Raw genomic sequence first — 25,788 nt, 5'->3', positions numbered from 1 at the left:
GAGTGGCTTACCACTCCCTCCATCGTGACCACTGATTACTTGTTCAGCTGAAAGGAAGAAAAACACCTTCAAGTATGTGACTGTCCCAATTGTCAGCCCATTCAAGATGGTGAAAGCAAATAACTGCGGATGCTGAAACCTGAAACAAAAACAGAAAAGGCTGGAAAATCTCAGCAGGTCTGACAGCATCTGTGGAGAGAGAATAGAGCTAACTTTGAGAGTCAGTAAGAAGTCTCACAACATCAGGTTAAAGTCCAACAGGTTTATTTGGAATCATGAGCTTTCGGAGCGTTGCTCCTTCATCAGCCTTTGAGACTCAGGATAACCCTTTGTCAGAGCTACGGGGATAAGGTGGAGGGGGCTGGGTGTGGGTAAGATGCTCTGTTGGATAGTCGGTGCAGACTCAATGTGCTGAATGGCCTCCTTCAACACTGTAGAGATTCTATGTAAGATGTAGTATGTCGAGGGAATGGATTGTGGATCTGTGGAAACATGGATGAGAGAGTGTCTAAAGTAGGTCAGGGGAGCAATGAACATGAGAGAATAACGTGTTAGAGAGGACTGAGAGCAGAGTGGAGAGGACATCAGGACAAATAGTGCAATTGTGCATGCAAACACGGTTTGGACAAGGAAGAGGTAGAGCTATATCGGAGGTGGACTTTATAATCTGGCCCTGAGGGTTGAGGGGAAACATTTGCAGTTGGATGTGTGAGAAGATTTGCAGCGGGGACCTTCTGCAAAACTTTATCGAACATTTGCTGCCTTGCACTTCTGGAATTGTTCTGCAGGTAACCTTGAAAAGTTTATTATGTCTTGTCTTACGACATTAGGTCTTAAAAAAAAGATCAATTGTTTGAATGTCACAATCTATTACTTTGACGATAATTTCTCCTTTGATAAGATCACATTTCTTAAAAGAACAACTTTTTTTTATGCTTGCATCAGTTGAGACTGCAGAATACTGCAGATGATTAACCAGCCTGTTAGTATTTCTTCATGACTAATTGATCACAAATGTTGCAATTTATGCATATTTTAATAAATTATGATTGCGCAGCTAAAACTAGAGTCTTCAGGAAAAGATGACAGAACAGGATCACAGGAGGTCTTTCATGATACTTGGCTCTTTGAACATAAAACATTTAATTCTAAAGAGACAGCATTAACATTTCAGGATACTTTATGAACCAAATAAATGATGGGATCAACTAGGACTTGATTGTCCCAAAGGAATTTCTTGAGAATTGATAGGAGTGGGTAGGATGGTAAACATGGTGCAGTTTAAATATTTAAGCAATTTGTTTGCAGGAACACAGTTGTCACTTAAGTTAAAAAGGATCGTGGACGGATTTGATGCATGATTTTGTAACATCATTGCAGCACTAAGCATATCACCGCATAGGTCAGCCATGATCGAATTGAAGGGAACACAGCCCCTTAGTATACGCCTTATACACTTATGGCTGTGTGGCCAAATTCTGCTCCAGCTCCATTTTCAAGTTTGCTGATGACGCCACCGTAGTGGGTCAGATCTCAAACAACGATGAGTTGGAGCACAGGAAAGAGAGAATCTGCTGGACTGGTGCAACAACAATAATCTCTCCATCAATGTCAACAAATCGAAGGAAATAGTCATCGACTTCAGGGACAATAGTGGAGGACATGCCCTGTCTACATCGATAGTGATGAAATGGAGATGGTCGAGAGGTTCACGTTCCGAGGTGTTTTAGATAACCAACAATCTGTCCTGGACTCTCCACACTGACGCTATAGTTAAGAAAGTTCACCAATGCCTCAAATTTCTCAGAAGGCTGAAAGGGTTGTGAATGTAGCCCAGTCCCTCATGCAAACCAGCCTCCCATCCATTGATTCCAGCTGCACTTCCTGATGCCGTGGGAAAGCAGCCAGCATAATCAAGGATCCCATGCACCCCAGCAATTCTCTCTTCCACCTTCTTCCATTGGGAAAAAGCTACAAAACTCCAAAATGTGTACCAACAGACTCAAGAACAGCTCCTTCCCTGCTGTCATCAGACTTTTGAATGGTCCTATCATATTTTAAGCTGATCTTTCTCTTCACTCTACCCGTAGCTGCAATGCTATATTCTACACTCTATCCTTTTCCTTCTCCCCTATGTACTCTATGAAAGGTAGGTTTTGCATGTATAGCGCGCAAGGAAAAATACATGGGACAATAAATCAAATCAAATTAATTGGCTGGGTAGTCTCGTTCTTTTCCGATGTACCACGTGATTTTCTTCCCTTGTGGAAACATCATGGGGAAGATTTTCCAGTCAGGAACATTCCACACATGGGCAGCACGGTAGCACAGTGGTTAGCACTGCTGCCTCACAGCGCCAGAGACCCCGGGTTTGATTCCCGGCTTGGGTCACTGTCTGTGCGGAGTCTGCACATTCTCCCCGTGCCTGCATGGGTTTCCTCCGGGAGCTCTGGCTTCCTCCCACAGTCCAAAAGATGTGCTGGTTAGGTGCATTGGCCATGCTAAATTCTCCCTCAGTGTACCCGAACAGGTGCCAGAGTGTGGCAACTAGGGGATTTTCACAGTAACTTCATTGCAGTGTCAATCTAAGCCGACTTGTGACAAATAAATTAACTTTACTTTGCCCGAGCCTGTTTGCAGGATTGGTAGTGGTTGGAGAAAGGGATAAAAACTCACAGGGCCCGATTTTATCATTTTGATTCTAAGAGCTGAATCTGGGAGTGTTTCAGATCCGACTTTTAGACACGTTCTCAGGCGCCCCCATACGCACTCTGTCTGAAAAAATAGCAGCGATTCTGAATTGTGCTGCAGAAGCCTGTGGGCGGGGCTTAACACACCCGAAACGCTGCTGCTCCGATCGGCACCTCCAACTGCGCATGCGCAGTAAAATAAATGGAAAAACGCTCCCCTGCCACATCGCTCCCGGGCCGGATAATGCCTCCCCCCAGCCCCCACAGACATTGCGCCACCCCCACAACATAACTGTCCCCCTTATCCCCCCATCCCCCGCTACCCAGACCGATCGCGACCCCCTGCCCCCTTCCCCCCAACCGATCGCACACAGGGTGTCAGCGGACCCCCCTTTCCCCCCACCAATCACAAGCAGAGTGGCTGCAGACCCCCCCCCATCAGCCCCTATCGATCGCACACAGAATGGCAGCAGACCCCCCTTCCCCCCCAGCAATCGCACGCAGAGTGGCAACGGACCCCCCCTTACCCCCCACTGATCGCACGCAGAGTGGCAGCAGAACCCCCCCCCTCCCACCAGAGAGCTATCTGACCCGCCTCTCCCCCCCACTCGCCACCCACCACTGATCTGAGTCAGAGAGCCGCCGGAAGCTCTGAACATACCTCCTCAGAAGCTGGAGCGCCCGAATCGGACCTTTGTGGTCCATGTCTGTTTTGCGCCGAATCTGGATGGGCGAACGTGGTGGTAAAGGTGAAAACGCCGGTAAGTTTGGGCGTCCAGCCTATTAAGTCAATTTAAATGCATGCAAATGCATTTAAATTGATGTCGCATCCGTTTTGGGCATGGTCCAGACGATGGCCATTTTCAACAATTGGTAAAGGGGGAATGGGCACAGAGGTAGGCGCAGATCACGCTACCCACCTCATGCCTGACCTTACCATGTTTTTGCGCCCGTTTAAAATCGGGCCCACAATGTTGCATCTCTATGCCTTTTGCATAAAATGCACATTTCTAGTGGGCTTTGGGGACATGGTGGATGGTGGTTGGGTGGGAGGGAGGGTTGTGGGGGGAGTGGGTCAGAGGGAGGTTTGGGGGAGGGAGTGAGTAGGAGGGAGGGTTGGGGGGGGAGTAGGAGGGAGGTTTGGGGGTGTGAGTAGGAGGGAGGGTTGGGGGGGAGTAGGAGGGAGGATTGGGGGTGTGAGTAGGAGGGAGGGTTGGGGGGAGTAGGAGGGAGGGTTGGGGGGGAGTAGGAGGGAGGGTTGGGGGTGTGAGTAGGAGGGAGGGTTGGGGGGGAGTAGGAGGGAGGTTTGGGGGTGTGAGTAGGAGGGAGGGTTGGGGGGGTAGTGGGAGGGAGGTTTGGGGGTGTGAGTAGGAGGGTGGGTTGGGGAGGTGTCAGTAAAGCTTCCAGTTGAAACAGGTTGTAGTATTATTATAACGTGATAAATTATTTGCAGTCGCATTTCTCCCATTTCTTTTACAGCCTGTAAGTTAGGCCACCAATGCACCTAAATGCTTCATGCTGCTGTGATACACATACAAGTTAGCTTCAAGAGCCAGAATGGGTAATAACTGACTAGTTCTGTGATCATTTCTGGCCAGTGGCCAGAATTTAAGTTATCAGGGAGGTCTCCTGGTGGAGTGGGTAGTGTTGCTGCCTCCAAGCCTAGGACTTGCCACCCTAGGATTTGCTAGCTTGCCCTTCCAATACACCGTGGCAGGCAGTAAGAGTAGGAGTACCTACTGGTCAGTCATACTTGATGTAGACTAGCGTCTCTCGATCAATAGCCCGTGGGGAAAGGATAGCGGCCTGTTGCAGGCCCGATGTTCACTCACTGATAGGCTCACGATGATACTTGCAAAGGTGTGCACATCTCACTTTAGGAGATGATAAGGCTCCAGTTCTCAAAGTACATCTGTGACTGGTGTACCTGGGAGTGAGGTCCTAACTGACCATTACGATTAATGATTCTTCAGATGTACCCCAATCACAAACACTGGCAGAGTATCGAAAGAAGGAATGCCGAAGTAATCATCATCTAACAAAACGGCTCTCACCAAGATATCCCCACCCATATTTAAGGAAAATGTTGCATGTTGTCAACTGTGAAAAGTGCATTCAGAGAGGTTGGATTGAACCGTAGAACCACAGAAAATTACAGCTCAGAAACAGGCCTTTTGGCCCTTCTTGTCTGTGCCGAACCATTTTTTGCCTTGTCCCACTGACCTGCACTTGGACCATATCCCTCCACCCCCCACTCATCCATGAACCCATCCAAGTTTTTCTTAAATGTTAAAAGTGACCCCGCATTTACCACTTTATCCGGCAGCTCATTCCACACTCCCACCACTCTCTGCGTGAAGAAGCCCCCCCTAATATTCCCTTTAAACTTTTCTCCTTTCACCCTTAACCCATGCCCTCTGGTTTTTTCTCTCCCCTAGCCTCAGCGGAAAAAGCCTGCTTGCATTCACTCTATCTATACCCATCAAAATCTTATACACCTCTATCAAATCTCCCCTCAATCTTCTACGCTCCAGGGAATCAAGTCCCAACCTATTCATTCAATCTCTCTCTGTAACTCAGCTTCTCAAGTCCCGGCAACATCCTTGTGAACCTTCTCTGCACTCTTTCAACCTTATTTACATCCTTCCTGTAACTAGGTGACCAAAACTATACACAATACTCCAAATTTGGCCTCACCAAATTGTGACTGTCACAATTGGTGACCGTTAGGAAACCAAATGTAGAGTGATGCTGTCTGCTGGAAGGATTGCAGCTGGTGACATTCACCTGACGAATGACTGAGCCCAGGACAGTACTGGCCAGTCCAAAGGTTCAATCTCAGATAGGGTTCTCTGTCAGGCTTGTCCAAGCTTTTTACGTGAGGGGCCACATTTCAAATTTTTTCTCACTCAGATTGGACCAGCTATCTTGCTCGATTATCTTGCTGATGAGCAAATTTCAGCAAGATAAATTTTGGCACAACGTTTTTAAAAATCAATGTCAAAGCAATAAAAGGGTAATTTAAACAAAAAAGCATAATTAATTAAATAGGTCATTAAAAACTGTGAAGCAGCAATACTTGGTCCAATTTGTCACTTTTTAATTTAAGAAGCAGAGGTAGAGAGACAGGCGAGGTCCCAAGTCCTGGTCATCAGGGAAGTGGTGGGGATTGGGGTGGAGCTAAGGAGCTGAGCTGAGCTAATACTGGCCTTGCATTGGTGTCTGGTGGCACACACTCCATGCTGGCATGGGCAGAAATCATACTAAAGTGGGAGTCAGACGCAGGTTGCCTTTCAGTTTTGTGAGTTTTCCTCTTCTGCTGGTCAGCTTTGTGGATAGATGTGTGTATGTGTGTCTGTGTGTTTTTAGATTACACTCAGTCTCAGGAGTTTGCACTGTCACCCATTCACTCATGGGACATCTCCACTCACACAGACTGACCCTCACATAGATTCGCTCACTCACACAGACTCACCCTCACATAGATTCACTCACACCGGCTCACCCTCACACCGGCTCACACTCACACTCACTCACCCTCACTCAGACACACTCACTCACACACAGACTCATCCTCACACTCAATCACTCACACACACTCACCCTCACACAGACTCACCCTCACATCCACTCACACAGACTCACCCTCACATCCACTCACACAGACTCACCCTCACATTGATTCCCTCACACCGGCTCACCCTCACACTCACTCACCCTCACTCACACACACTCACTCACACACAGACGCACCCTCAATCACTCACACACACTCACCCTCACTCACCCTCACACTCACTCACACAGACTCACACACCCATTCATGCAGATTCATACTTACTCACACAGACTACTCACTCACAGACTCACTTCCCACCAGGACTCAGGAAGTTTGGAATCTTACACTGAGGAGATATTTGGATGCTGTGAAGAGATGTACTTCCTCACTTGCTCCTGTTGGAGACTCCAGCTTTCCTGGGTGGGCGCTGTTTCTGCAGCTCTGCTGATCTTCATCGTCTCCCCGGCCTGCTTTGCCATCTTGGGCTCTGTGCTCCTTTTTGGCCTGTGCAGAAGGGCAAGAGAGAGAGAGCGGCCAAAGGCTGACAGAGTGCACACGGTGGAAACAAAATAGAAGCCACTCCCTTCGCAATGTTTACTGCTCCTCCAATCACAGACTGATTCTCTCTCAAATTAACGAATTATCAGCAGCAAAAATGGAAGAGAAAAGGTCTGTGATTGGAGGAGAAACTCCTTCATTGAACTTTGTTGTACTTTTAACCACAGGCTGGATATAGAGGCTTGGGGCCTGCGGATAATAAGTTTGGATAAGTCTGTTTTTATTATATCTTACGAGCAGATATACCTTTTGAATCTTCCTAAAGGCTTTCAGAATCTTGCTCTTCCCATAGTAAGCATTTTCCTTGAATTTTCATGTCGTTTTCAGTCATCAACAACAACCTGCATTCATACAGCACCTTTCATGAGGAAAAGTACCCAAAGACCCTTCACAGGGCAAATGGTACAAAGGTTGAAACTGAGTTTAAGAAGGAGGTATTAGAATTGCTGACTAAAAGATTGGTCAGCAGTAGGTTTTATAAAAGGAGGAGAGTGAGGTAGAAAGGCAAATGGAAGGGGAGTTTCTAGAGTTTCCAGTCTAGATAGTCAAAGGTACATCCATTAATGATGAGGCAAAGAAAGTGGAGAATGCCAGATTTGAAGAAAATCAGACTTCCAGGAGGGTTCTAGAGTGGAGTCATAGAGTCATAGAGGTTTACAGCATGGAAACAGGCCCTTCAGCCCAACTTGTCCATGTCACCCAGTTTTTACCACTAAGCTAGTCGCAATTGCACGCTTTTGACCCATATCCCTCTATACCCATCTTACCCATGTAACTGTCTAAATGCTTTTTAAAAGACAAAATTGTACTGCCTCTGGCAGCTTGGTTTCAGACACTCAACACGGTCTAAGTGAAAAAATTGCCTGTTTGGACCCTTTTGTATCTCTCCCCTATCACCTTAAACCCATGCCCTCTAGTTTTAAACTCCCTTCCCTTTGAGAAAAGATGTTGACTATATACCTTATCTATGCTCCTCATTATTTTGTAGACCTTTATAAGATCACCCCTAACCCACCTACGCTCCAGGGAAAAAAGTTCCAGTCTATCCAGCCTCTCCTTATAACTCAAACCATCAAGTCCCAGTAGCATCCCAGTAAATCTTATCTGCACTCTTTCTAGTTTAATAATTTCTTTTCTATAATAGGGTGACCAGAATTGTACACAGGTGGAGGTTACAGAAAGGTAGAGATTTGAGTAGGAGGTTGAGAATTCTAAGGTCAAAATGCTGCAGGCTAGAGGTCAGAAAGCACAAGGAGTGAATGCACAGGATCAGGTGAACGGGTGGTATAAGTTAGTATAAAATGTTTTGGATGAGTTCAAGTTTATAGAGGGTGGAATTCAGGAAATAAGCAAGGAGAACATTGGAATAGTCAAGTCGAGAGATAAGAAGAGGAGGAATCAGGATTCTAGCAGAACAAACCTTTGCCTAGGGACAAAAGAGAGGTCCCAGAATGGGAGCAAAAGAGGGAAATTTGCTCCCACCACTACAGTTCTCCCTACGTTGGTCCAAGTCTACATTTGGACTTGTAGGTTGTTCGGCATTGACCAGAATGAGGAACTGTGGACAGTCAGGCAGGAGAAGGACTATATGGTGACACAGTGGTTAGTATTGCTGCCTCACAGTGCCAGGGATCGATTCCAGCCTTGGGTCACTGTCTGTGCGGAGTCTGTATGTTCTCCCCATGTATACATGGGTTTCCTCCGGGTGCTCTGGTTTCCTCCCACAGTCCAAAGATGTGCAGGTTTTGTGGATTTGCCATGGTAAATTACCCCTTAGTGTCCAATGATGTGCAGGATTGATGAATTGGCCATGGTAAATTGTTCCTTGGTGTCCAATTATGTGTAGGTCAGGCAGATTAGCCAATGCTAAATAGCTATGGTAAATACGTGGGTTACAGGGATAGGGATGGGGAGAGATGGGGGCCTTGGGTAAAATGCTCTTCAGAGAGTCAGTGCAGACCCGATGGGGTGAGTGGCCTCCTTCTGCACTGTAGAGATTAAAAGGATTAAAGACTAGATTTTAGCCCATCTTACACGTATAGATGAAAAGCTTTGATTGTTTACAAAATCCACCCTAAAAAACAAACATAACCGTATGAAAAACATGAAAAGAGAAAAGGCCATTTGGCCAATCAAGCAGATTGCTTGTAAAAAGACAGTGGAACCAATTCTCATCTTCACCACATGGACAGCACCACAGGCATGTGGGGATTTCTGCCTGTTAGAGAACCCACCGATTATTCATTCCATTGAAAGCTGAGATAGCGAAAACAATGTGAAATTCTAGACCTTGGATTCAGGACTCCTCCGTAACCTCTGGACAATGTAATAGCCTACGAATTGCTTTTCGCACCAATTGCTGACCAATGCTAGGCGACTTTGTGTGTCCTTTCCGTACATCTGTCTGGCCCTTACCTCGCTGCAGCAATTCATAACTTTCCTTTCGGTCGGGGAGTTTTATCCGGGCCAGCTGGGATCTCCTCACGCCAAAGTTAAATTCCCTCAGTTGAAAACATTCAGAGTAATCTTTTCCCTGATTTATTTTCTTGACCCATGTCCAGCTCTGTCGCGATGTTTAATCTGGTTTCTGTTAGGCCAATTAAGGCAAACTAAACTCTCATGCTCCAGCACTTTGCTACTTTGTCAATTGAAAAAAAATTAATTTATCACCAATAAAAATATACCCAATTAATTGATTTATTGATTTTTAACTCAGTTTGATTGTTACACTTGGTTCTTTCAAAGTAAATACTTAGATTCCACCATTTACCACCAGTTTTGATATTCCACAGTAACTTTACAGAAATTCCCACTTCGTCTTTTGACCCCCATGTTGTGCTTATTTGTTTCGAGTGCATATACTCGTACTTATAGATGTGCCACTCAGTACCTGACCATTGTTCCAAATGGCCACGCAGACATATAAGGAACTGCCTGATTGATTAACAATGAAATTGTAAATAGGCACACATTTTCTGTTCATAAAACATATTTCCCTGTTGTCATTAGAGTTGGACACATTCACCGGAACTCTGTCACCTGCTACGGGAATCGAAGCGGGCGAGGATCCGACAACAAAAATCTCCATTGACCACGGGCGAGAGTTTCTGGTCTCACCCGAGCGAGGCTATGAAATCTCGCCCATTATTCTGTCAATTCTTATAATGTTTGACAAATGGAGTATAATGTAGCAAGTTAAGAACTTGTCCACTTTGGCAGGAAGAATTGGAAAGCAGTACACCATGGAAGGGTTGAAGAACTCTGGTAAGAAGGGATCTGGGTGTCCTGGTACATCAATCCCGTGCCCAGCATGTGTTTAGGATGGCAGATGGAATGTTGCTGTTTATTGCGAGGAGAATGGAGTATAGAAGTAGGGAAGTTTTACTGCAGTTCTGTGAGACCACATCTGGAGTACTATGTGCAGTTTTGGTCTCTTTACCTGAAACAAATGTATAATTGTGCTGGAAGAAATCACAGAAGGCTCACTTGGTTCATTCCTGGATGTTAGGTCTAACATGTTGGGCCTATACCCATTGGATTGTAAAAGAATGAAAGGTGATCTTGTGGAAACACGGTGGCACAGTGGTTAGCACTGCTGCCTCACAGCGCCAGGGACTCGGGTTCAATTCTAGCCTCAGGTCATTGTCTGTATGGAGTTTGCACATTCTCCCCATGTCTGCGTGGCTTTCCTCCAGGTGCTCCGGTTTCCTTCCACAGTCCAAAAAATCTGCGGGTTAGGTTGATTGGCCATGCTAAATTGACCCTAGTGTCAGAGGGGTTAGCAGGGTAAATGTGTGGTGTTACGGAAATAGGGCCTGGGTTGGATTGTGGTTGGTGCAGACTCAATGGGCCGAATGACCTCCTTCTGCACTGTAGGGATTCTATAATTCGGGAATCAAGGGTTATGGAGGGCAGACAGGAAAGCGGAGTTGTGGCCACAACCAGATCAGCCATGATCTTACTGAATGGCAAGGCAGCTTTGAAGGATTTTAAGGCCTTCTCCCACTCCTCAGTTCCATGTGTGTATCTTCCCATATTGTTATACCAGCATTTCCCATTCAATTTTGCTCCAGTATCCATTTGAAAAGGCGAAGGCCTAGTGGTATTATCGCTGGACTATTAATCCAGAAACTCAGCTCATGTTCTTGGGACCTGGGCTTGAATCCCACCACGGTGGCTGGTGGAATTTGAATTCAATAAAAAATATCTGGAATCAAGAATCCACTGATGGCCAGGAAACCATTGTCAATTTTTGGGAAAACCCATCTGGTTCACTAATGTCCTTTAGGGAAGGAAATCTGCCGTCTATACCTCGTCTGGCCTACATGTGACTCCAGAGCCACAGCAATGTGGTTGACTCTAAACTGCCCTCAGGCAACTGGGGGGGGATGAGTAATAAATGCAGGCCAGCCAGTGACACCCATGTCCCACGAATGAATTTTTAAAATCTGGTCGCAGCCATTGGAGGGAGATTTTAAAAACTCTCCCAACTCTTGGATCATCTTGCATATTAAGGAAAGAATTATATCCAATAGTAGACCTTGAGCAAAATTTACAACTTTGTACCTCAGAATTGGGGACTCTGACCCTATTTGTGCAATGCTGCTTTGCACAAGAGCCATTCGATATCAACAGCAAGTCAGATATCAGATTCCAAGTTATTACAATAAAAGCATTTCTTGCTAAATTCTCGAAAAAATGGTTATTAAAATGTGTTGACAGCTCACAGTTGCTTACCTGGTGTGAACAGGTCACAAACATTGGTTACTTAACTGATCATCAGAAGTTTGTGGCAAAAAATAAGCAGGTTTCTGAGCTTCATGTGCGCACAGGTATTCTGAAACATTTTGACAAAGTTCATGACATAAAGGCAAATTAACAAACTTGTGACACAACAGCTTAAATTCTGAGAACAGAAAATGCTGGGAGGGCACGAGGCAGGTCAAACAGCATCTGGAGAGAGAGAAACAGAAATCAGCATTTCAGGTTGGTGACCTTTAGTTAGAACCTATCTGACAAAAAAAAATCACCAACCTGAAACATAGCTGTTGATCTCTCCACATTTAAGACCTAAACTAGTTAGAGGCAGTCTGATTGGTTTTGGGCAGTCAAACAAGCTGTTCTACGATTCCTAATGCCTTCAAATCCTTCAGGAACAGCACCATATGCTGAGTATTGTTTAAGGATCTTACGAAAAGGGGCAGGATTTCCACCTCACTCCCCATCCACGATGTGGTTCCCGCTCGCAGAAAGGAGGTTTGCCATTGGCATTTTACATGGCTTGCCTGTCCTGAATCTGGAAATCTGCTGTTAGGTTAAATTAAGTTTACTTATTTGTCACAAATAGGCTTACATTAACACTGCAATTAAGTTATTGTGAAAATCCCCTACCCGCCACACTCCGGTACCTGTTTGTATACACTGAGAGGGAATTTAGCATGGCCAATACACCTAACCAGCACGTCTTTTGGACTGTGGGACGAAACTGGAGCACCCGGAGGAAACCCAGGCAGACACGGGGAGAACGTGCAGACTCCACACAAACAGTGACCCATGCCGGGAATTGAACCCGGGTTCCTGGCGCTGTGAGGCAGCAGTGCTAACCACTGTGCTACCATGTCGCCCATCAGCTGTGGGGGTCACCTTCGGTGGGACCAGATGATCCCGCTGGCAGTAATCATAGAATGACTACAATGCAGAAGGAGGCCATTCAGCCCATTGAATCTGCACCAACTCTCCAACAGAGCATTTTAGCCAAGCACTATCCCCATAATCCCACATATTTACCCTGTTAATCTCCCTAACCTACACATTCTGGGACACTAAGGGACAATTTAGCATGGCCAATGCACCGAACCTGCACAGCTTTGGAGTGTGGGAGGAAACCGGAGCACCCGGAGGAAACCCACACAGACACGGGGAGAATGTACAAACTCCATACAAACAGTGACCCGAGGCCGGAATTGAAACTGGGTTCCTGGCGCTGTGAGGCAGCAGTGCTAATTACGGTGCCACCGTGCCAGGAAGGCCTGGATAATCCTGCCTGAATTTAACTAAATTTTACAGATCTCAAATTCCACAAATATAATGTAAACATAGGAAATATGTAGAGGTCAAGAGCTCTGGGTTGTAGGTACCACAATGATGCTATCATTGGAAGAGAAGGACACGACTAATTAATCATTTGAAATAGAATATTTGAAACATACTGCACCAGTTATTAGTATTCCTTTATATGAACGAGAAGGGTGACCGAGGAATACAGTGCGTCAGCCCATTCCCCTGGGCATGAGTGGAATTGAAACTCACATTGTTTGCTAGTTGTAACATTCCTTGACTTGAGTTTGAGTTGTTACAACTGTGTTCCACCTTCTCAGTTTGCGGCATAGAAATTCTCAAGTTTAGCATCAATTGGCTCAGATTTTGTGACAAGCGGGTGGTTTATTCTTATGATGCAAAATATGGAACAGTTCTGGTTTCCAGTATCGACAACGCCCACCTTAGTGCAGGGAAATTCACAAGTAGTCTTAGAATGATCTTCGCTAACACAGCTCAAAAACAACTTGCATCTAAATAGTACTTCTAACGTAGTCAGACGTCTCACGACATATAAAACTTAACACCGAGCCACATGGGTTGATAAAAGGACAGGTGAAAGGATTTGCTTAAACAGCTAGAGTATCTTAAAAGCCTAAGAGATAGAGAGGTTCAGGGAGGAAATTCCAGAGCTTAATGTCTCAGTAGCTGAATCCCTGGTGGCCGATGGTGAAGGGATGAAATCTTGGAGGGTTGTGGGGCTGAACGGGATCGGGAGGGGTGAGGCCATGGAGGGATTTGGAAATAAGATCAGAATTGGAATATTGGAACCAATTATGTCCGAAGATGTAGGCAGGTTAGAGCCTTTCATGCATCGGTGCAGACTCGATGGGCCAAAGGGCCTATTCTGAACCGTAGTAATCTGTGATTCTATGTGCGGTTTAGATTGATTGGCCATGCTAAATTGCCCCTTAGTGTCAGGGAGACTAGCAGAGTAATTATGTGGGGTTATGGGGAGAGGGCCTGGGTTGGATTGTTGTCAGTGCAGACTCGATGGGTCAAATGGCCTCCTTCTGCACTGTAGGAATTCTATGATTCCATGAATTCTCTTCCACACTCTATAGATCTTTTTTTGAAGCAGACTTCCATTTATATAGCACCTCCTGACGTCAGGGAGTCAATGATTCTATGAATATGGGTCAGTAGGAGTGAGGCTGATGGATGAATATGATGGGCTAGGAGTTCAGATACAGCAGCAAAGCAATTGATGGGCTCAAGTTTACAGAGGCTGGGACATGGAAGGCAAGCCAGGAGAGCATTGGATTAGTCAATAATCATTTTAGGGTTTTAATATTTTTCTCAATATGGAGGTCTGGGGTAAGTGGCTGAGAGATGACATCTTTATATCAGTTACCAAACTCTGCGGACTTACAGCTTTGAATTTCAAAGTTATAATGAAAAAGTATACCACAAAAACATGCACCAAAACAAACAAGATCCATTATAAGGTAACCATTGTAATAATTAATCACTTGCAAATTGTTATACGTTTTTATTGCCTTATTTTCATTTGAAATATACTTTAAAGCAGTTTAATGATGCATAATTCTAACATTCTGTCAGGAAATTAAGTTTACATCTTTCATTCAATGCAGGAACCAACTGCCCAAAACTGGTGCAGAAATATTTGCACATTTCCAGAAGCCTTTTTTTTGTCAGTCACTCTCCCATCCCCAGAACCAGTCATCTCCATTAGTTCTGCAGTTGACCTGCTCTACAATATTCAGTCATCGTTTTGCTGAAAGTTCCTAACACCGTCCTCTGAAAGATCCACTGAACTATTTAATTCCCGTTCCGTTTGTTTTCAGGTATACACTGAAGCCAGGTGCAATGGATCTCCGTCACTCCAGTCCTCAAAACAATAACTTCACTTCTTATCTTAAACAGTTAGGGAAACAAGTGCCTCGTATTTATTCCTCTCTGTAGCAGCGCTCCAGTTCAGAGAAGCCAACTTATAATGTATCAGCATTGAAGTGTTTGCGTTGAGATAAGGCTACTATGGCACAGGGCTGGGGATCGTTGTGGGAAGGGTCTTCCCCGGTTGCCCTTTCTTTTTCTTATTCCCAGGCTTGTTTTCCTTCTTGCTTTGCCTGTTGCCATTTTCCTTGTTCCGTTGTTTGCCTTTCTTCCCCGGTTTCTGTTTCTCTCTTTTTCCCTTGCTTATCCCTCGTCCTGTGAGAGAAACACATGACATCAGCACTGCAAGGAGCTACTATCTGAAAATTGAGCAAGAGTCACCAGGAAATATACAGGATGAATCGTGCACAAATGGACAAATGGTTCAGAGTTACTTGACACAAAACCTACAAGCAGCAATGTCACAAATAGTTTTCATTGTTGACTTCCTCCATATATTTATAGTTATCTAGTGAGATTGTCGCTAAACTCAAACATTCCACGCTGACGCTATGGTTAAGAAAGTGCACCAAGTCTACTTTCTCAGGCGGTGAAGGAAATTTGGTATGTTCGTATCAACTCTCACCAATTTTACAAATGCACCATAGCAAGCATTCTTTCAGGTTGTATCACAGCTTGGTATGGCTTCTGCTCTATCCAAGACCGCATTAAAGCCCAGTCCATCACGCAAACCAGCCTGCCATCCATTGACTCTGTTTACACTTCCCACTGCCTTGGAAAAGCAGCCAGCATAATCAAAGACCCCAGGCACCCCAGATATGCTCTCTTCCACATTCTTCCATCCCATCACTTACCTGATGAAGGAGCAGTGCTCCAAAAGCTCATGATTCCAAATAAACCTGTTGGACTTTAACCTGCTGTTGTGAGACTTCTTACTGTACTTCTTCCGTCGGGAAAAAGATACAAAAGTCTGAGATCACGCACCAACCGACTTAAGAACAGCTTCTTCTCTGCTGCCATCAGACTTTTGAATGGACCTACCTCGCATTAAGTTGATCTTTCTCTCCACCCTATCTATGACTGTAACACTACATTCTCCACCCTCTCCTTTCCTTCTCCATGAATGGTATGCTTTGTCTGTATAGCGTGCAAGAAACAATACTTTTCACTGTATATCACTACATGTGACAATAATAGATCAAATCAAACATTGTGCTTTTTTATTTTTACTAGTTCAGCACAGCTTTTAAGTGGTAGACGCCAAGGCATCCAAAGAAACATTGGTCGGGTGGGATTTGTTGGCCCTTTCCTCCTGTGGGATCTTCTGGTCCCGTGGAAGGTGAACCACCCTCCACGCGGCAGGTTCCCTGGCGGCAAGATGGGCGAGACACACAAAATGCCATAGACATAGATGGAAGTGGAAGATCCCACCAGTAGCCAATGGTAGCCATCTCCGCCACTGGAAGGCACATCGTGGAGCACAGAATCAGGCCATTTGGCCCAACAGGCCTATGCTGGTAATTATGTACCACACGTGCCTCCTCCCACACACCTCATCAATATATCTTTCCAGCTTTTCTCCCTCATATGATTATTTATTTCTCCTTGAATGCATCACCTAAACTACTCTCTCTGTATTGAGTTCCATGTTCTAGTCACTCCTGGTGTGAAGAAGTTTCTCCTGAACTCACTACTGGATTTATTACTGACTAGCTTACATTTATGACTACTACTTCTGGGCGACATCTGCCATTTGAAACATCTTCCTTACATTTGTTTGTTTAATGTAGTTCTTTTCTGTATTGTGTAATATGGATATTATCCTTCAGATGTTGTTCAAGACAATTTCATGATGCTGAACACCAGTGTATGTGGAATTGGAATTTATGAAAGGAGAACTATATATTTTTGCAGAGTGTTACACCTACAGTATATGTTATTTGCTGAACAGGCCAGAAATCAAAGGGAAATCTGTCCTATTGATCGTAAGGCATTTTATGCTGTACTTTGAAAATGAGGAGGAAGAGCCACTGACCCCAAAAGCATAGAGCAACAACACCTTTAGGAATAAAAATATATTTAAGCGGGTAGGATTAAGGTTATACATTAAAAACAGTCTTAAAGAACAACCCCCCTATAAAATGCGTTTGGCCGAAACATGCAAGTAAACTACCTTCTCAGCAACAACTTTGTAGGACGGCACGGTGGTACAGTGGTTAACACTGTTGCCTCACAGCACCAGGGACCCGGGTTCAATTCTGGCCTCGGGTCACTGTCTGTGTGGAGTTTGCACGTTCACCACGTGTCTTCGTGGGTTTCCTCCGGGTGCTCCTGTTTCCTTCTACAGTCCAAAGATGTGCGGGTTAGGTTGATTAGCCATGCTAAATTGACCCTAGTGTCAGGGGATTAGCAGGATAAATATTGGGGTTACGAGAATAGGGCCTGGGTGGGATTATGGTCAGTGCAGACTCGGTGGGTCCAATGGCCTCTGTCTGCACTATAGGGATTCTATAATTCTATGGAACTCCCTTACAGATTTTCACCATAAAAATTAATTAATATTACCCAAAGTAAAGAATTGTTGTCTACATCAATGGGGATGAAGTTGTAATCGTCAAGAGTTTCAAGTTTCTTGGTGTCCAGATCACCAACAACCTGTCCTGGTCCCTCCATGCCGATGCTATAGCTAAGAAAACCCAACAATGTCTCTACTTTCTCAGGAGGCTAAGAAAATTTGGCATATCTCACCAGCCTTTACAGATGCACCATAGAAAGCATTATTTCTGGTTGTATCTCAGCTCAGTCTGGCTCCTGCTCTATCCAAGACCACAAGAAACTATAAAGGGTCATGAATGAAGCCCAATTCACCACATAAACCAGTCTCCCATCCATTCACTTTGTCTACATTTTCCACTGCCTTAGAAAAGCAGCCAGCATAATCAAGGACCCCACGCACTGCGGACATATACTCTTCCACCTTTTTCCGTCAGGAAAAAGATACAAAAGTCGGAGATCACATACCAACTAACTCAAGAACAGCTTCTTCCCTGCTGCCATCAGACTTTTGAATGGACCTACCTTGTATTAAGTTGATCTTTCTCTACACCCTAATTATGACTGTAACACTACATTCTGCACTCTCTCGTTTCCTTCTCTATGAATGGTATGCTTTTTCTGTAGAGCACGCAAGAAAAATACTTTTCACCGTATGTTAATACATGTGACAATAATAAATCAAATCAAATCAAATCAAAAAACCCAAAGGTAACAAAGTAATGAGTGAAGATTTTAACAAGTGATGAGCTAAAGCAGAGGTGATGTGGGGCGAGGCTACGGAGGTAGAAACAGACGATCTAAGTATGGATATATGGTCAGAAGCTCATCTTGAAGTCAAGAATGAGAGCAGATTGGGCCCGATTTTACCATTTTGATTCGAAGTGCTGAATCTGGGCGCAATTCAGATCCGACTTGGAAACCTGCTTTCAGGCACCCCCATACGCACTCAGCCTGAGAAAAAATCGCGAATCTGAATCGAGCTGTGGGTGGGGCTTATCGCGCCCAGAAAAAAATTGAAAAACGCGTCCCTGTCACATCGCTCCCAGGCCGCAAAAAGCGGATAATGCAGCCTGGGAGAAAAAGAGCGGGAGCGATGGCCCCCACAGACATCGCCCCTCCCCCACAACATAACTTCCTCTTTATCCACCCACCCCCCGCTACCCAGACCAATCGCGACCCTCTGCCCCAACTCCCCCCCACCGTTCACCCGCAGAGTGGCAGCGGACCCCCTGCCCCTCCGCCCACCCACCAGAGATCCATCTGGCCCGCCTCCCCCCTCCCCGTCCCTCATCAGAGAGCGATTGGGTCTCCCTCCCCCCCCCCTTCCCCCTTCACCAGAGAATGATCTGGCCCGCCTCCCTCCCCCCTCCACCCCACCAGAGAATGATCAGGCCTCTCTCCTCCCCCCATACCAGAGAACCATCTGGCCTCCCTCCTCCCACCCCCATCCACCCCTTCACCAGAGAATGATCTGGCCCGCCTCCCTCCCCCCTCCACCACCGATCTGAGTTAGAGCACCATTGGAAGCTCTGAACTTACCTCTTCAGAAGCTGGAGCGCCCGAAACAGACCTTTGCCGAGCATGTCTGTTTCGTGCCGAATCAAATGCATTTAAATCACTGTTGCGCCCATTTCGGGTGCGATTTGGATAGCGGCCATTTTCGGGCCTTGGTAAAGTGGGCATCTGCGTGGACGCGGGCGCGGATCGCGCTAATCGTCTCACACCTGACTTTACCGAGTTTTCGCGCCCGTTTCGCAATGGTAAAATCGGGCCCAATGTGTCTGAGTATTAAGTGGTTGTCAGGGAGAGGGAAGGAGCTGGAAGCATGGAAATGGAGTTTGGAGCGGGGCCCAGAGGCAATGGTTTCAGTCTTTCCAGTGTTGATCTGAAGGAAAGTTCTTTCTGCTCATCCGGTACTGGATGTCGGATAAGCAGCTTGATAATTCAGTAACACAGGAGGTGTCTGAAGACGGGGAGAGCTGGGTGTTGTCAGCGTGAATGTGAAAGCTGATGCTGCACTTTCAGATGATGTTACTGAATGCAGCATGTAATATAAAATAAAGGAGCCAAGGATCCTTCTTTAGGGGAGACCAGAACGTCAGTCAGGTGGAGCAGACCAATTTGGAGCATTTGTATTAGGATCTACTGTTGGACTAATAATCTTTCCCCAAGAGAATTAAAGAAAAACCATAAACACCCTTGACATTAAGTTTGTAACCTTAGAATGATAGAATCCCTACAGTGCAGAAGGAGGCCATTTAGGCCATTGAACCGACAGCAACAACAATCCCACTCAGGCCCTATCCCCATAACCCCATATATTTATCCTGCGAATTCCCTGACACCAAAGGGCAATTTAGCATGGCCAATCAACCTAACCTGCACATTTTTACGCTGTGTGAGGAAATCGACGCACCCAAAGAAAACCCATGCAGACATGAGGAGAACATGCAAACTCCACACAGTCACTCGAGGTCGGAATTCAACCTGGGTACCTGGTGCTCTGCCACTCTTATTTAAGGGTTGAGATGAATGATGTCAATTGCTTGTACTTCCCTTTGAATCTTCAGTAAAATGAATGTGTTGCATCAATCCTGATGATCTATTATTCAGCTGTGATCAATCTATTAAGCATCTTCTTTGAGAAACAAACAAACATTGATTCTGAACCACAGCTTTTATTAAAGAGCCATCATCTGTTCTGGTTTAAAACATGTTGACCAATTTCAACTCAGCACAGCCAAACTAAACTAATTATAATCATTTGTTTTGGGAACGTTTGATCCCAGCCGATGGTCTATTTGCGTATCTTCCAAAAAACCAGTTCAGTTAGGTGCCACATCTGAAGCTGCCAGGAAGTAATGGATCAACGATTATAATTCTTGTAATCGTAATTAATTGAATCAGGATAGATGATCCGAGCCCTCGGGTCGCTTAAAGTTAATTAATTACCATGTAAATAGCTTCTGCAATACTTTATCCTTGTTTAGCAGCTTGATCCTTTTGTTTTCGATCTATCTGGTGCTAACTAGGGATATCGAAATAGAATCATGGGATTCTACAGTGCAGAAGGAGGCCATTCAGCCCATCAAGTCTGCACCGACCCCACAATCCCACCAGGCCCTATCCCCATGTATTTATCCTAGCTAGTCCCCCGACACTGAGGGGCAATTTAGCATGGCCAATCCACCTAACCCGCACATCTTTGAACTGTGGGAGGAAACTGGAGCACCCGGAGGAAACCCACGCAGACACTGGGAGAATGTGCAAACTCCACACAGATAGTGACGCAAGCCGGGAATCGAACCCAGGTCCCGGGTGCTGTGAGGCAGCAGTGCTAACCACTGTGCCACCGACTATTCATCCATTTCATTAACAGGGCTTCATTCGCAGCAAAGGCATCACTTTGTCCTTCTCTGCTCAACACAAATGGTTTGGCAGTCTCTTTGCTGATGCATTTATAAGCGCACTTCAACAAACCAGTCCTCAGAGAATATTATTGGTAATTTGGCAAGTATCAAAATGCTCCTAAGGAATTATAAAATAATGCATAGGAATATAGAAACATAGAAGATAGGAACAGCAGGAGGCCAATTGGCCCTTTGAGCCTGCTCCGCCAATCATCACGATCATGGCTGATCGTCCAACCCAATAACCTAATCCTGCTTTCTCCCCATAACCTTTGATCCCATTCGACCCCAAGGGCTATATCTCGCCACCTCTTGAATACACTCAAGAGGCAGCACAGTAGGGGGTGATAGGGCCCGTCATGTCGTCACCAGCTTGCTGTAAGCGCTACCAATAAACTTCACAGTCCAACTCTTATTGCCTGGCCCTTCATAATTAACTTTTTACCTACTTTAAATGGTCTCTTGTACCTTAGCAAGAAAATAAAGAATATAAATACACCTGCGGTATTTGTGAAAAGCTCATTAAAAAAATAGAACAAATGCTTTTTGGCTTTGTACAATGTTACAAATAACTCGATAAAGAAAGAAAGCGGCACGGTGCCTCACAGCGCCAGGGACCCGGGTTCAATTCCGGCCTCGGGTGGCATGTCTGTGTGGAGTTTGCACATTCTCTCCATGTCTGCATGGGTTTCCCCCAGGTGCACTGGCTTCCTCCCACACTCCAAAGATGTGCGGGTTAGTTTGATTGGCCATGCTAAATTGCCCTTTTGTGTTGGGGGACTAGCAGGATAAATAGGTGGGCTTATGGGAATAGGACCCGGGTGAGATTGTGGTCGGTGCAGAATGGCCTCCTTCTGCATTGTAGGGATTCTATGATTCATACGAAGAATCAGAGTTGAAGCTGACAAGCAACTACTGCGGTTAATCATAGATTAGAATCCCTGCAGTGTAGAAGGAGGCCATGCTGCCCATCGAATCTGCACCAACTCTCTGACAGGGTATCTTACCCCAGCTCTCTCCTTCGCCCCCTAATCCATAACATTTACCATGCTAATCCTACACATCTTTAGACACTGAGGGTCAATTTAGCCTGGCCAATCCACCTAATTCACGCATCTTTGGACTGTGTGTGGAAACAGGAGCACCCGGAGGAAACCCACACAGACACGGGGAGAACGTGCAGACTCCACACAGACAGTCACTCAAGGCTGGAATTGAACCTGTGTCCCGGGCACTGTGAGGCGGCAGTGCTAACCACTGTGCCACCATTCTACCCTGGTCTCATCATCTGTGGAGTTTCACACTTGGTGGAGAGAAACCAATGCTTCCTTTTTGCTACACCATTGTTTGTGTCCTTTTCTTTGTGTGATAGGCAGGTGCGTATCTCTCCAGTTTTGATGGGTGAGATTTAAAAATGTATGTGATAACTCAGCTTTGAAATAAACTCTTCCTATACACCTGATCCTAACCTATCCTTAAGGAATAGCAAGTAGCATTTCTAATTAGAGATTCATCTCAACAAGGTCTGAGCTTCATTTGGGTCAGTTTTAATAAGTGGTTTCTCTTATAAAATATTAGTTTCAATTATAAGAGCTTTCCTCCCCCCAAAGTTTAAAAGTTTATTTATTAGTGTCACAAGTAGGCTTACATTAACACTGCGATGAAGTTACTGTGAAAATCCCCTAGTCGCCACACTGTGGTGCCTGTTCGGGTACACTGAGGGAGAGTTAAGCATGGCCAATGCACCTAACCAGAAAGCCTTTCGGACTGTGGGAGGAAACCAGAGCATCCGGATGAAATCCACGCAGACAGGGGAGAACGTGCAAACTCCACATAGACAGTGACCCAAGCCGGGAATCGAATGCGTGTCCCTGGCACTGTGAGGCAGCAGCACTAACCACTGTGCCACCATGCCGCCCCAAAAGAGCTATTTTCTCATTTTTCCTGCCCTTGTATCTCCAAGTAAGAAGTCTCATAACACCAGGTTAAAGTCTAACAGGTTTATTTGGTAGCACAAGCCACAAGCTTTCGGAGCGCTGCCCCTTCATCAAGTGAGTGGGAGTTCTGTTCACAAACAGGGCATATAAAGATACTATCTGTAACCCCCACAACTTGTCTAGGCTTGCAAAATCTCACTAACTGTCCTGGCTGGAGACAATATGCATCTCTTTAACCTGTGCTTAACCCTCTCTCCACTCACATTGTCTGTACCTTTTAGACTTGATTACCTGTAAAGACTTGCATTCCAACCATTATTTTGTAAGTTGAGTTTGTGTCTTTATATGCCCTGTTTGTGAACAGAACTCCCACTTACCTGACGAAGGGGCAGTGCTCCGAAAGCTTGTGGCTTGTGCTACCAAATAAACCTGTTGGACTTTAACCTGGTGTTGTGAGACTTCTTACTGTGTTTACCCCAGTCCAACGCCGGCATCTCCACATCATGGCTTGTATCTCCAAGCCATGAATCATCTCCGGCCGAGTTGATAAGTGGACAATGCCTCTGCCAATGGGAACGTCTGCAGGACTATGGGGAAAGAGCAGAAAGAAGTAACTCTTTCAAAAAGCAGACAGTGACAGGAGCTGCTGAATGGCCTCCTTCTGTATTGTAAGATTATAGAAGCATGCTGCCGTCATTTTTACAATAATCATCATGGATCACAAATGCATAATTAACCAATTCTTCACATGTAATGTGGCGAACCATTCTAGACCTTAAATATCCATCTATTTAAGGCGTGGGTTATTATAGTGAATGCTAAGAAATATATAATCCAAATGAGAAGATTAGATTAATTTGCTTCTTCTTTGTCAAAAATTGCTGCAACAACACTTCTGTTGTCAAAATGCTCTTTTAAGGATATATGTTTAAATCCCACGCAACTTTCCTTGCTCACTTTTGTAGGAAAATGCTGTTTCCACAAGGAGATCTGTGCCTGTAATGATCCAAATCTTAGCCTAATTTGGATTTGTACACCATCCTGAATATAGAGAACTTGAAGTATGTCACCGTGGGCAAAGGGATGTTGAGCAACTAAGCAAGAGTTCAGAGGGATGACAAAAAAGAAGCAAGTTAGAAGAACTAAGTCTTGAAGAAGCTCTTAAAGGCAGAGAGAATGGGTAATGATTGGATTTGGGGAGAGCACTCGAGAAAATAGGGGCAGAATTTTCCCGTCCCACCCACCGTAGCGGGCGGGACACAGATCATGCAAAGGTCCGTTGGCCTCCACGGAATTTCCAGGCCTTGGGGCGAGCACAGCTGGAAAATCCCACCCTTAAGCTCAAAAGGTGACAGTTCTTCCACTGGTGATAAGAGCAGAGAATGCACCAAAGTCCAGAGTCAGAGGACTGCAAAAAGCAAGAAGCAAGACCATGGAGAACATGTAAATCAGGAAGAAGGTTTTGAATTTATACACTTGTACACAGTTGCTATAGGAGCACAACAATTAGGATAACTGATAAGGTGGTTTTAAAAAAATCATATGGACAAACACATTTAACAATGACTAATTTCTTTACTGTATGAGCTCCTGTCTCTTTCAAAAGACTACATTGTCAAAATCAAAAGTAAAAATGTATTTATTTGTGTGACAATTTTTGATTTGATTTATTATTGTCACATGCATTAGTATACAATGGAAAGTATTGTTTCTTGCGTGTTATACAGACAGAGAATACCGTTCATAGAAAAGGAAATGAGAGAGTGCAAAATGTAGTGTTACAGTTATAGCTAGGGTGTAGAGAAAGATCAACTTAATGCGAGGTAGGTCCATTCAAAAGTCTGACAGCTGCAGGGAAGAAGCTATTCTTGAGTCGCTTACATTAACACTGTAATGAAGTTACTGTGAAAATCCCCTAGTCGCCACACTCCAGCACCTGTTCAGGTACACTGAGGGAGAATTTAGCATGGCCAATGCACCTAACCAGCACATCTTTCGGACTGTGGGAGGAAACCGGAGCGCTCGGAGGAAACCCACCCAGACACGGGGAGAACATGCAGACTCTGCACACACAGTGACCTAAATGGGGAATCGAACCTAGGTCCCTGGCGCTGTGAGGCAGCAGTGCCAACCACTTTGCCACCGTGCCAACCACTGTGCCAGCATGCCACCCTGTAGTAATCAAATGTAATCACTCCATTATTAATTACACAATGGGAACAAAGAGGAACAGTCAAAATGGCCAATACAACCTTGTGTTGCACAATACATTAAACTATTTATAAACATATATTCAGAGAGCATGAGACTCTGCTCTTGTTAATGTATCAGAGCTTGCACAGCGGTTGTGAGGAAATGGAATGCACTGGTGAAACGACTAATCCGAGGAGAGACCAGGATTCTCTGGCCGTTCACGCCCTGCCGCCGCTGCCAGCGCAAATGGAGAATTGGGCGCTCAGCCAAATCGCCAATCACTGCAGCGGGACTGGAGAATCCCAGCCATGATCGAGGTCAGAGAATCCCGGCCCCATGTCAACGTTTAAGAATAGGTCAGATCGGGAGCTTAAGGAAAAGGATACGGGGCCAATCTGGTCATGTGAATGAAAAACTATCACAGGCTGTTGAACATTAGGTCTCTGACAGAGTGAAATCTTAAAGCTCTTTGTAGAATCATTATATCAAACCTTTGAAGTTTTGTCCAGTGGAATCCCATTTCCCAACCCCAAGATATGAATAAATATTTTGGTACAGAAAGCCTAAAGCACAAATACTTCTCCATACAGCCTTTCACCGTCATAGATCAAAAGAATCAATTTACAATGCATAAAAGCATTTTTAATCAATTTGGACTTTTAGGTGGGTGCTCCGTGAAATGTAGACTTTCAGTATTTGCAATGGTTTCTTCGAGCTCCACCACCTGACTTCCATATCAATTGGCTTCATCTGAAGATAACCTGAAGGGACGATCACGCATCTGAAAACTTTACATTGCTCCGAAGAGAGTGGAAAGCCTCTGATAGATTAACATAAGATGGCTTCCCTCTGGCAATCAGTTAGATTTGCTGCTTCGCTCCAATTACTGACGCTTTGTTACTTTTGTACCAGTTGTTATTTCCAAATGATGT

The 25,788-nt window shown here is 45.1% G+C and overlaps 1 protein-coding gene and 1 long non-coding RNA gene across 4 annotated transcripts in view; one reads left to right on the top strand and one right to left on the bottom strand.

Annotated features, from left to right (window-relative positions):
- The window catches only part of LOC144509234 (uncharacterized), an 84,727-nt gene that overhangs the window by 32,295 nt on the left and 26,644 nt on the right, over positions 1-25,788 (top strand). The gene's annotated exons all lie outside the window — the stretch shown is intronic.
- Positions 13,234-25,788, bottom strand: part of LOC144509233 (R-spondin-1-like) — a 385,657-nt gene continuing 373,102 nt past the window's right edge. For both annotated transcript variants that reach the window (XM_078237788.1, XM_078237786.1), the window contains one exon: positions 13,234-15,075. In XM_078237788.1, coding sequence (XP_078093914.1) covers positions 14,900-15,075 — 176 coding nt within the window. In that variant the 3' untranslated portion in view covers positions 13,234-14,899. The remainder of the gene's footprint in view (positions 15,076-25,788) is intronic.

Source organism: Mustelus asterias, chromosome 21 (genome assembly GCF_964213995.1).
Source record: "Mustelus asterias chromosome 21, sMusAst1.hap1.1, whole genome shotgun sequence".
In the NCBI taxonomy this organism is placed as follows: domain Eukaryota; kingdom Metazoa; phylum Chordata; class Chondrichthyes; order Carcharhiniformes; family Triakidae; genus Mustelus; species Mustelus asterias.
Note: the sequence above shows the minus strand (reverse complement) of the source record. Positions and strands in the feature narration are given on the sequence as shown.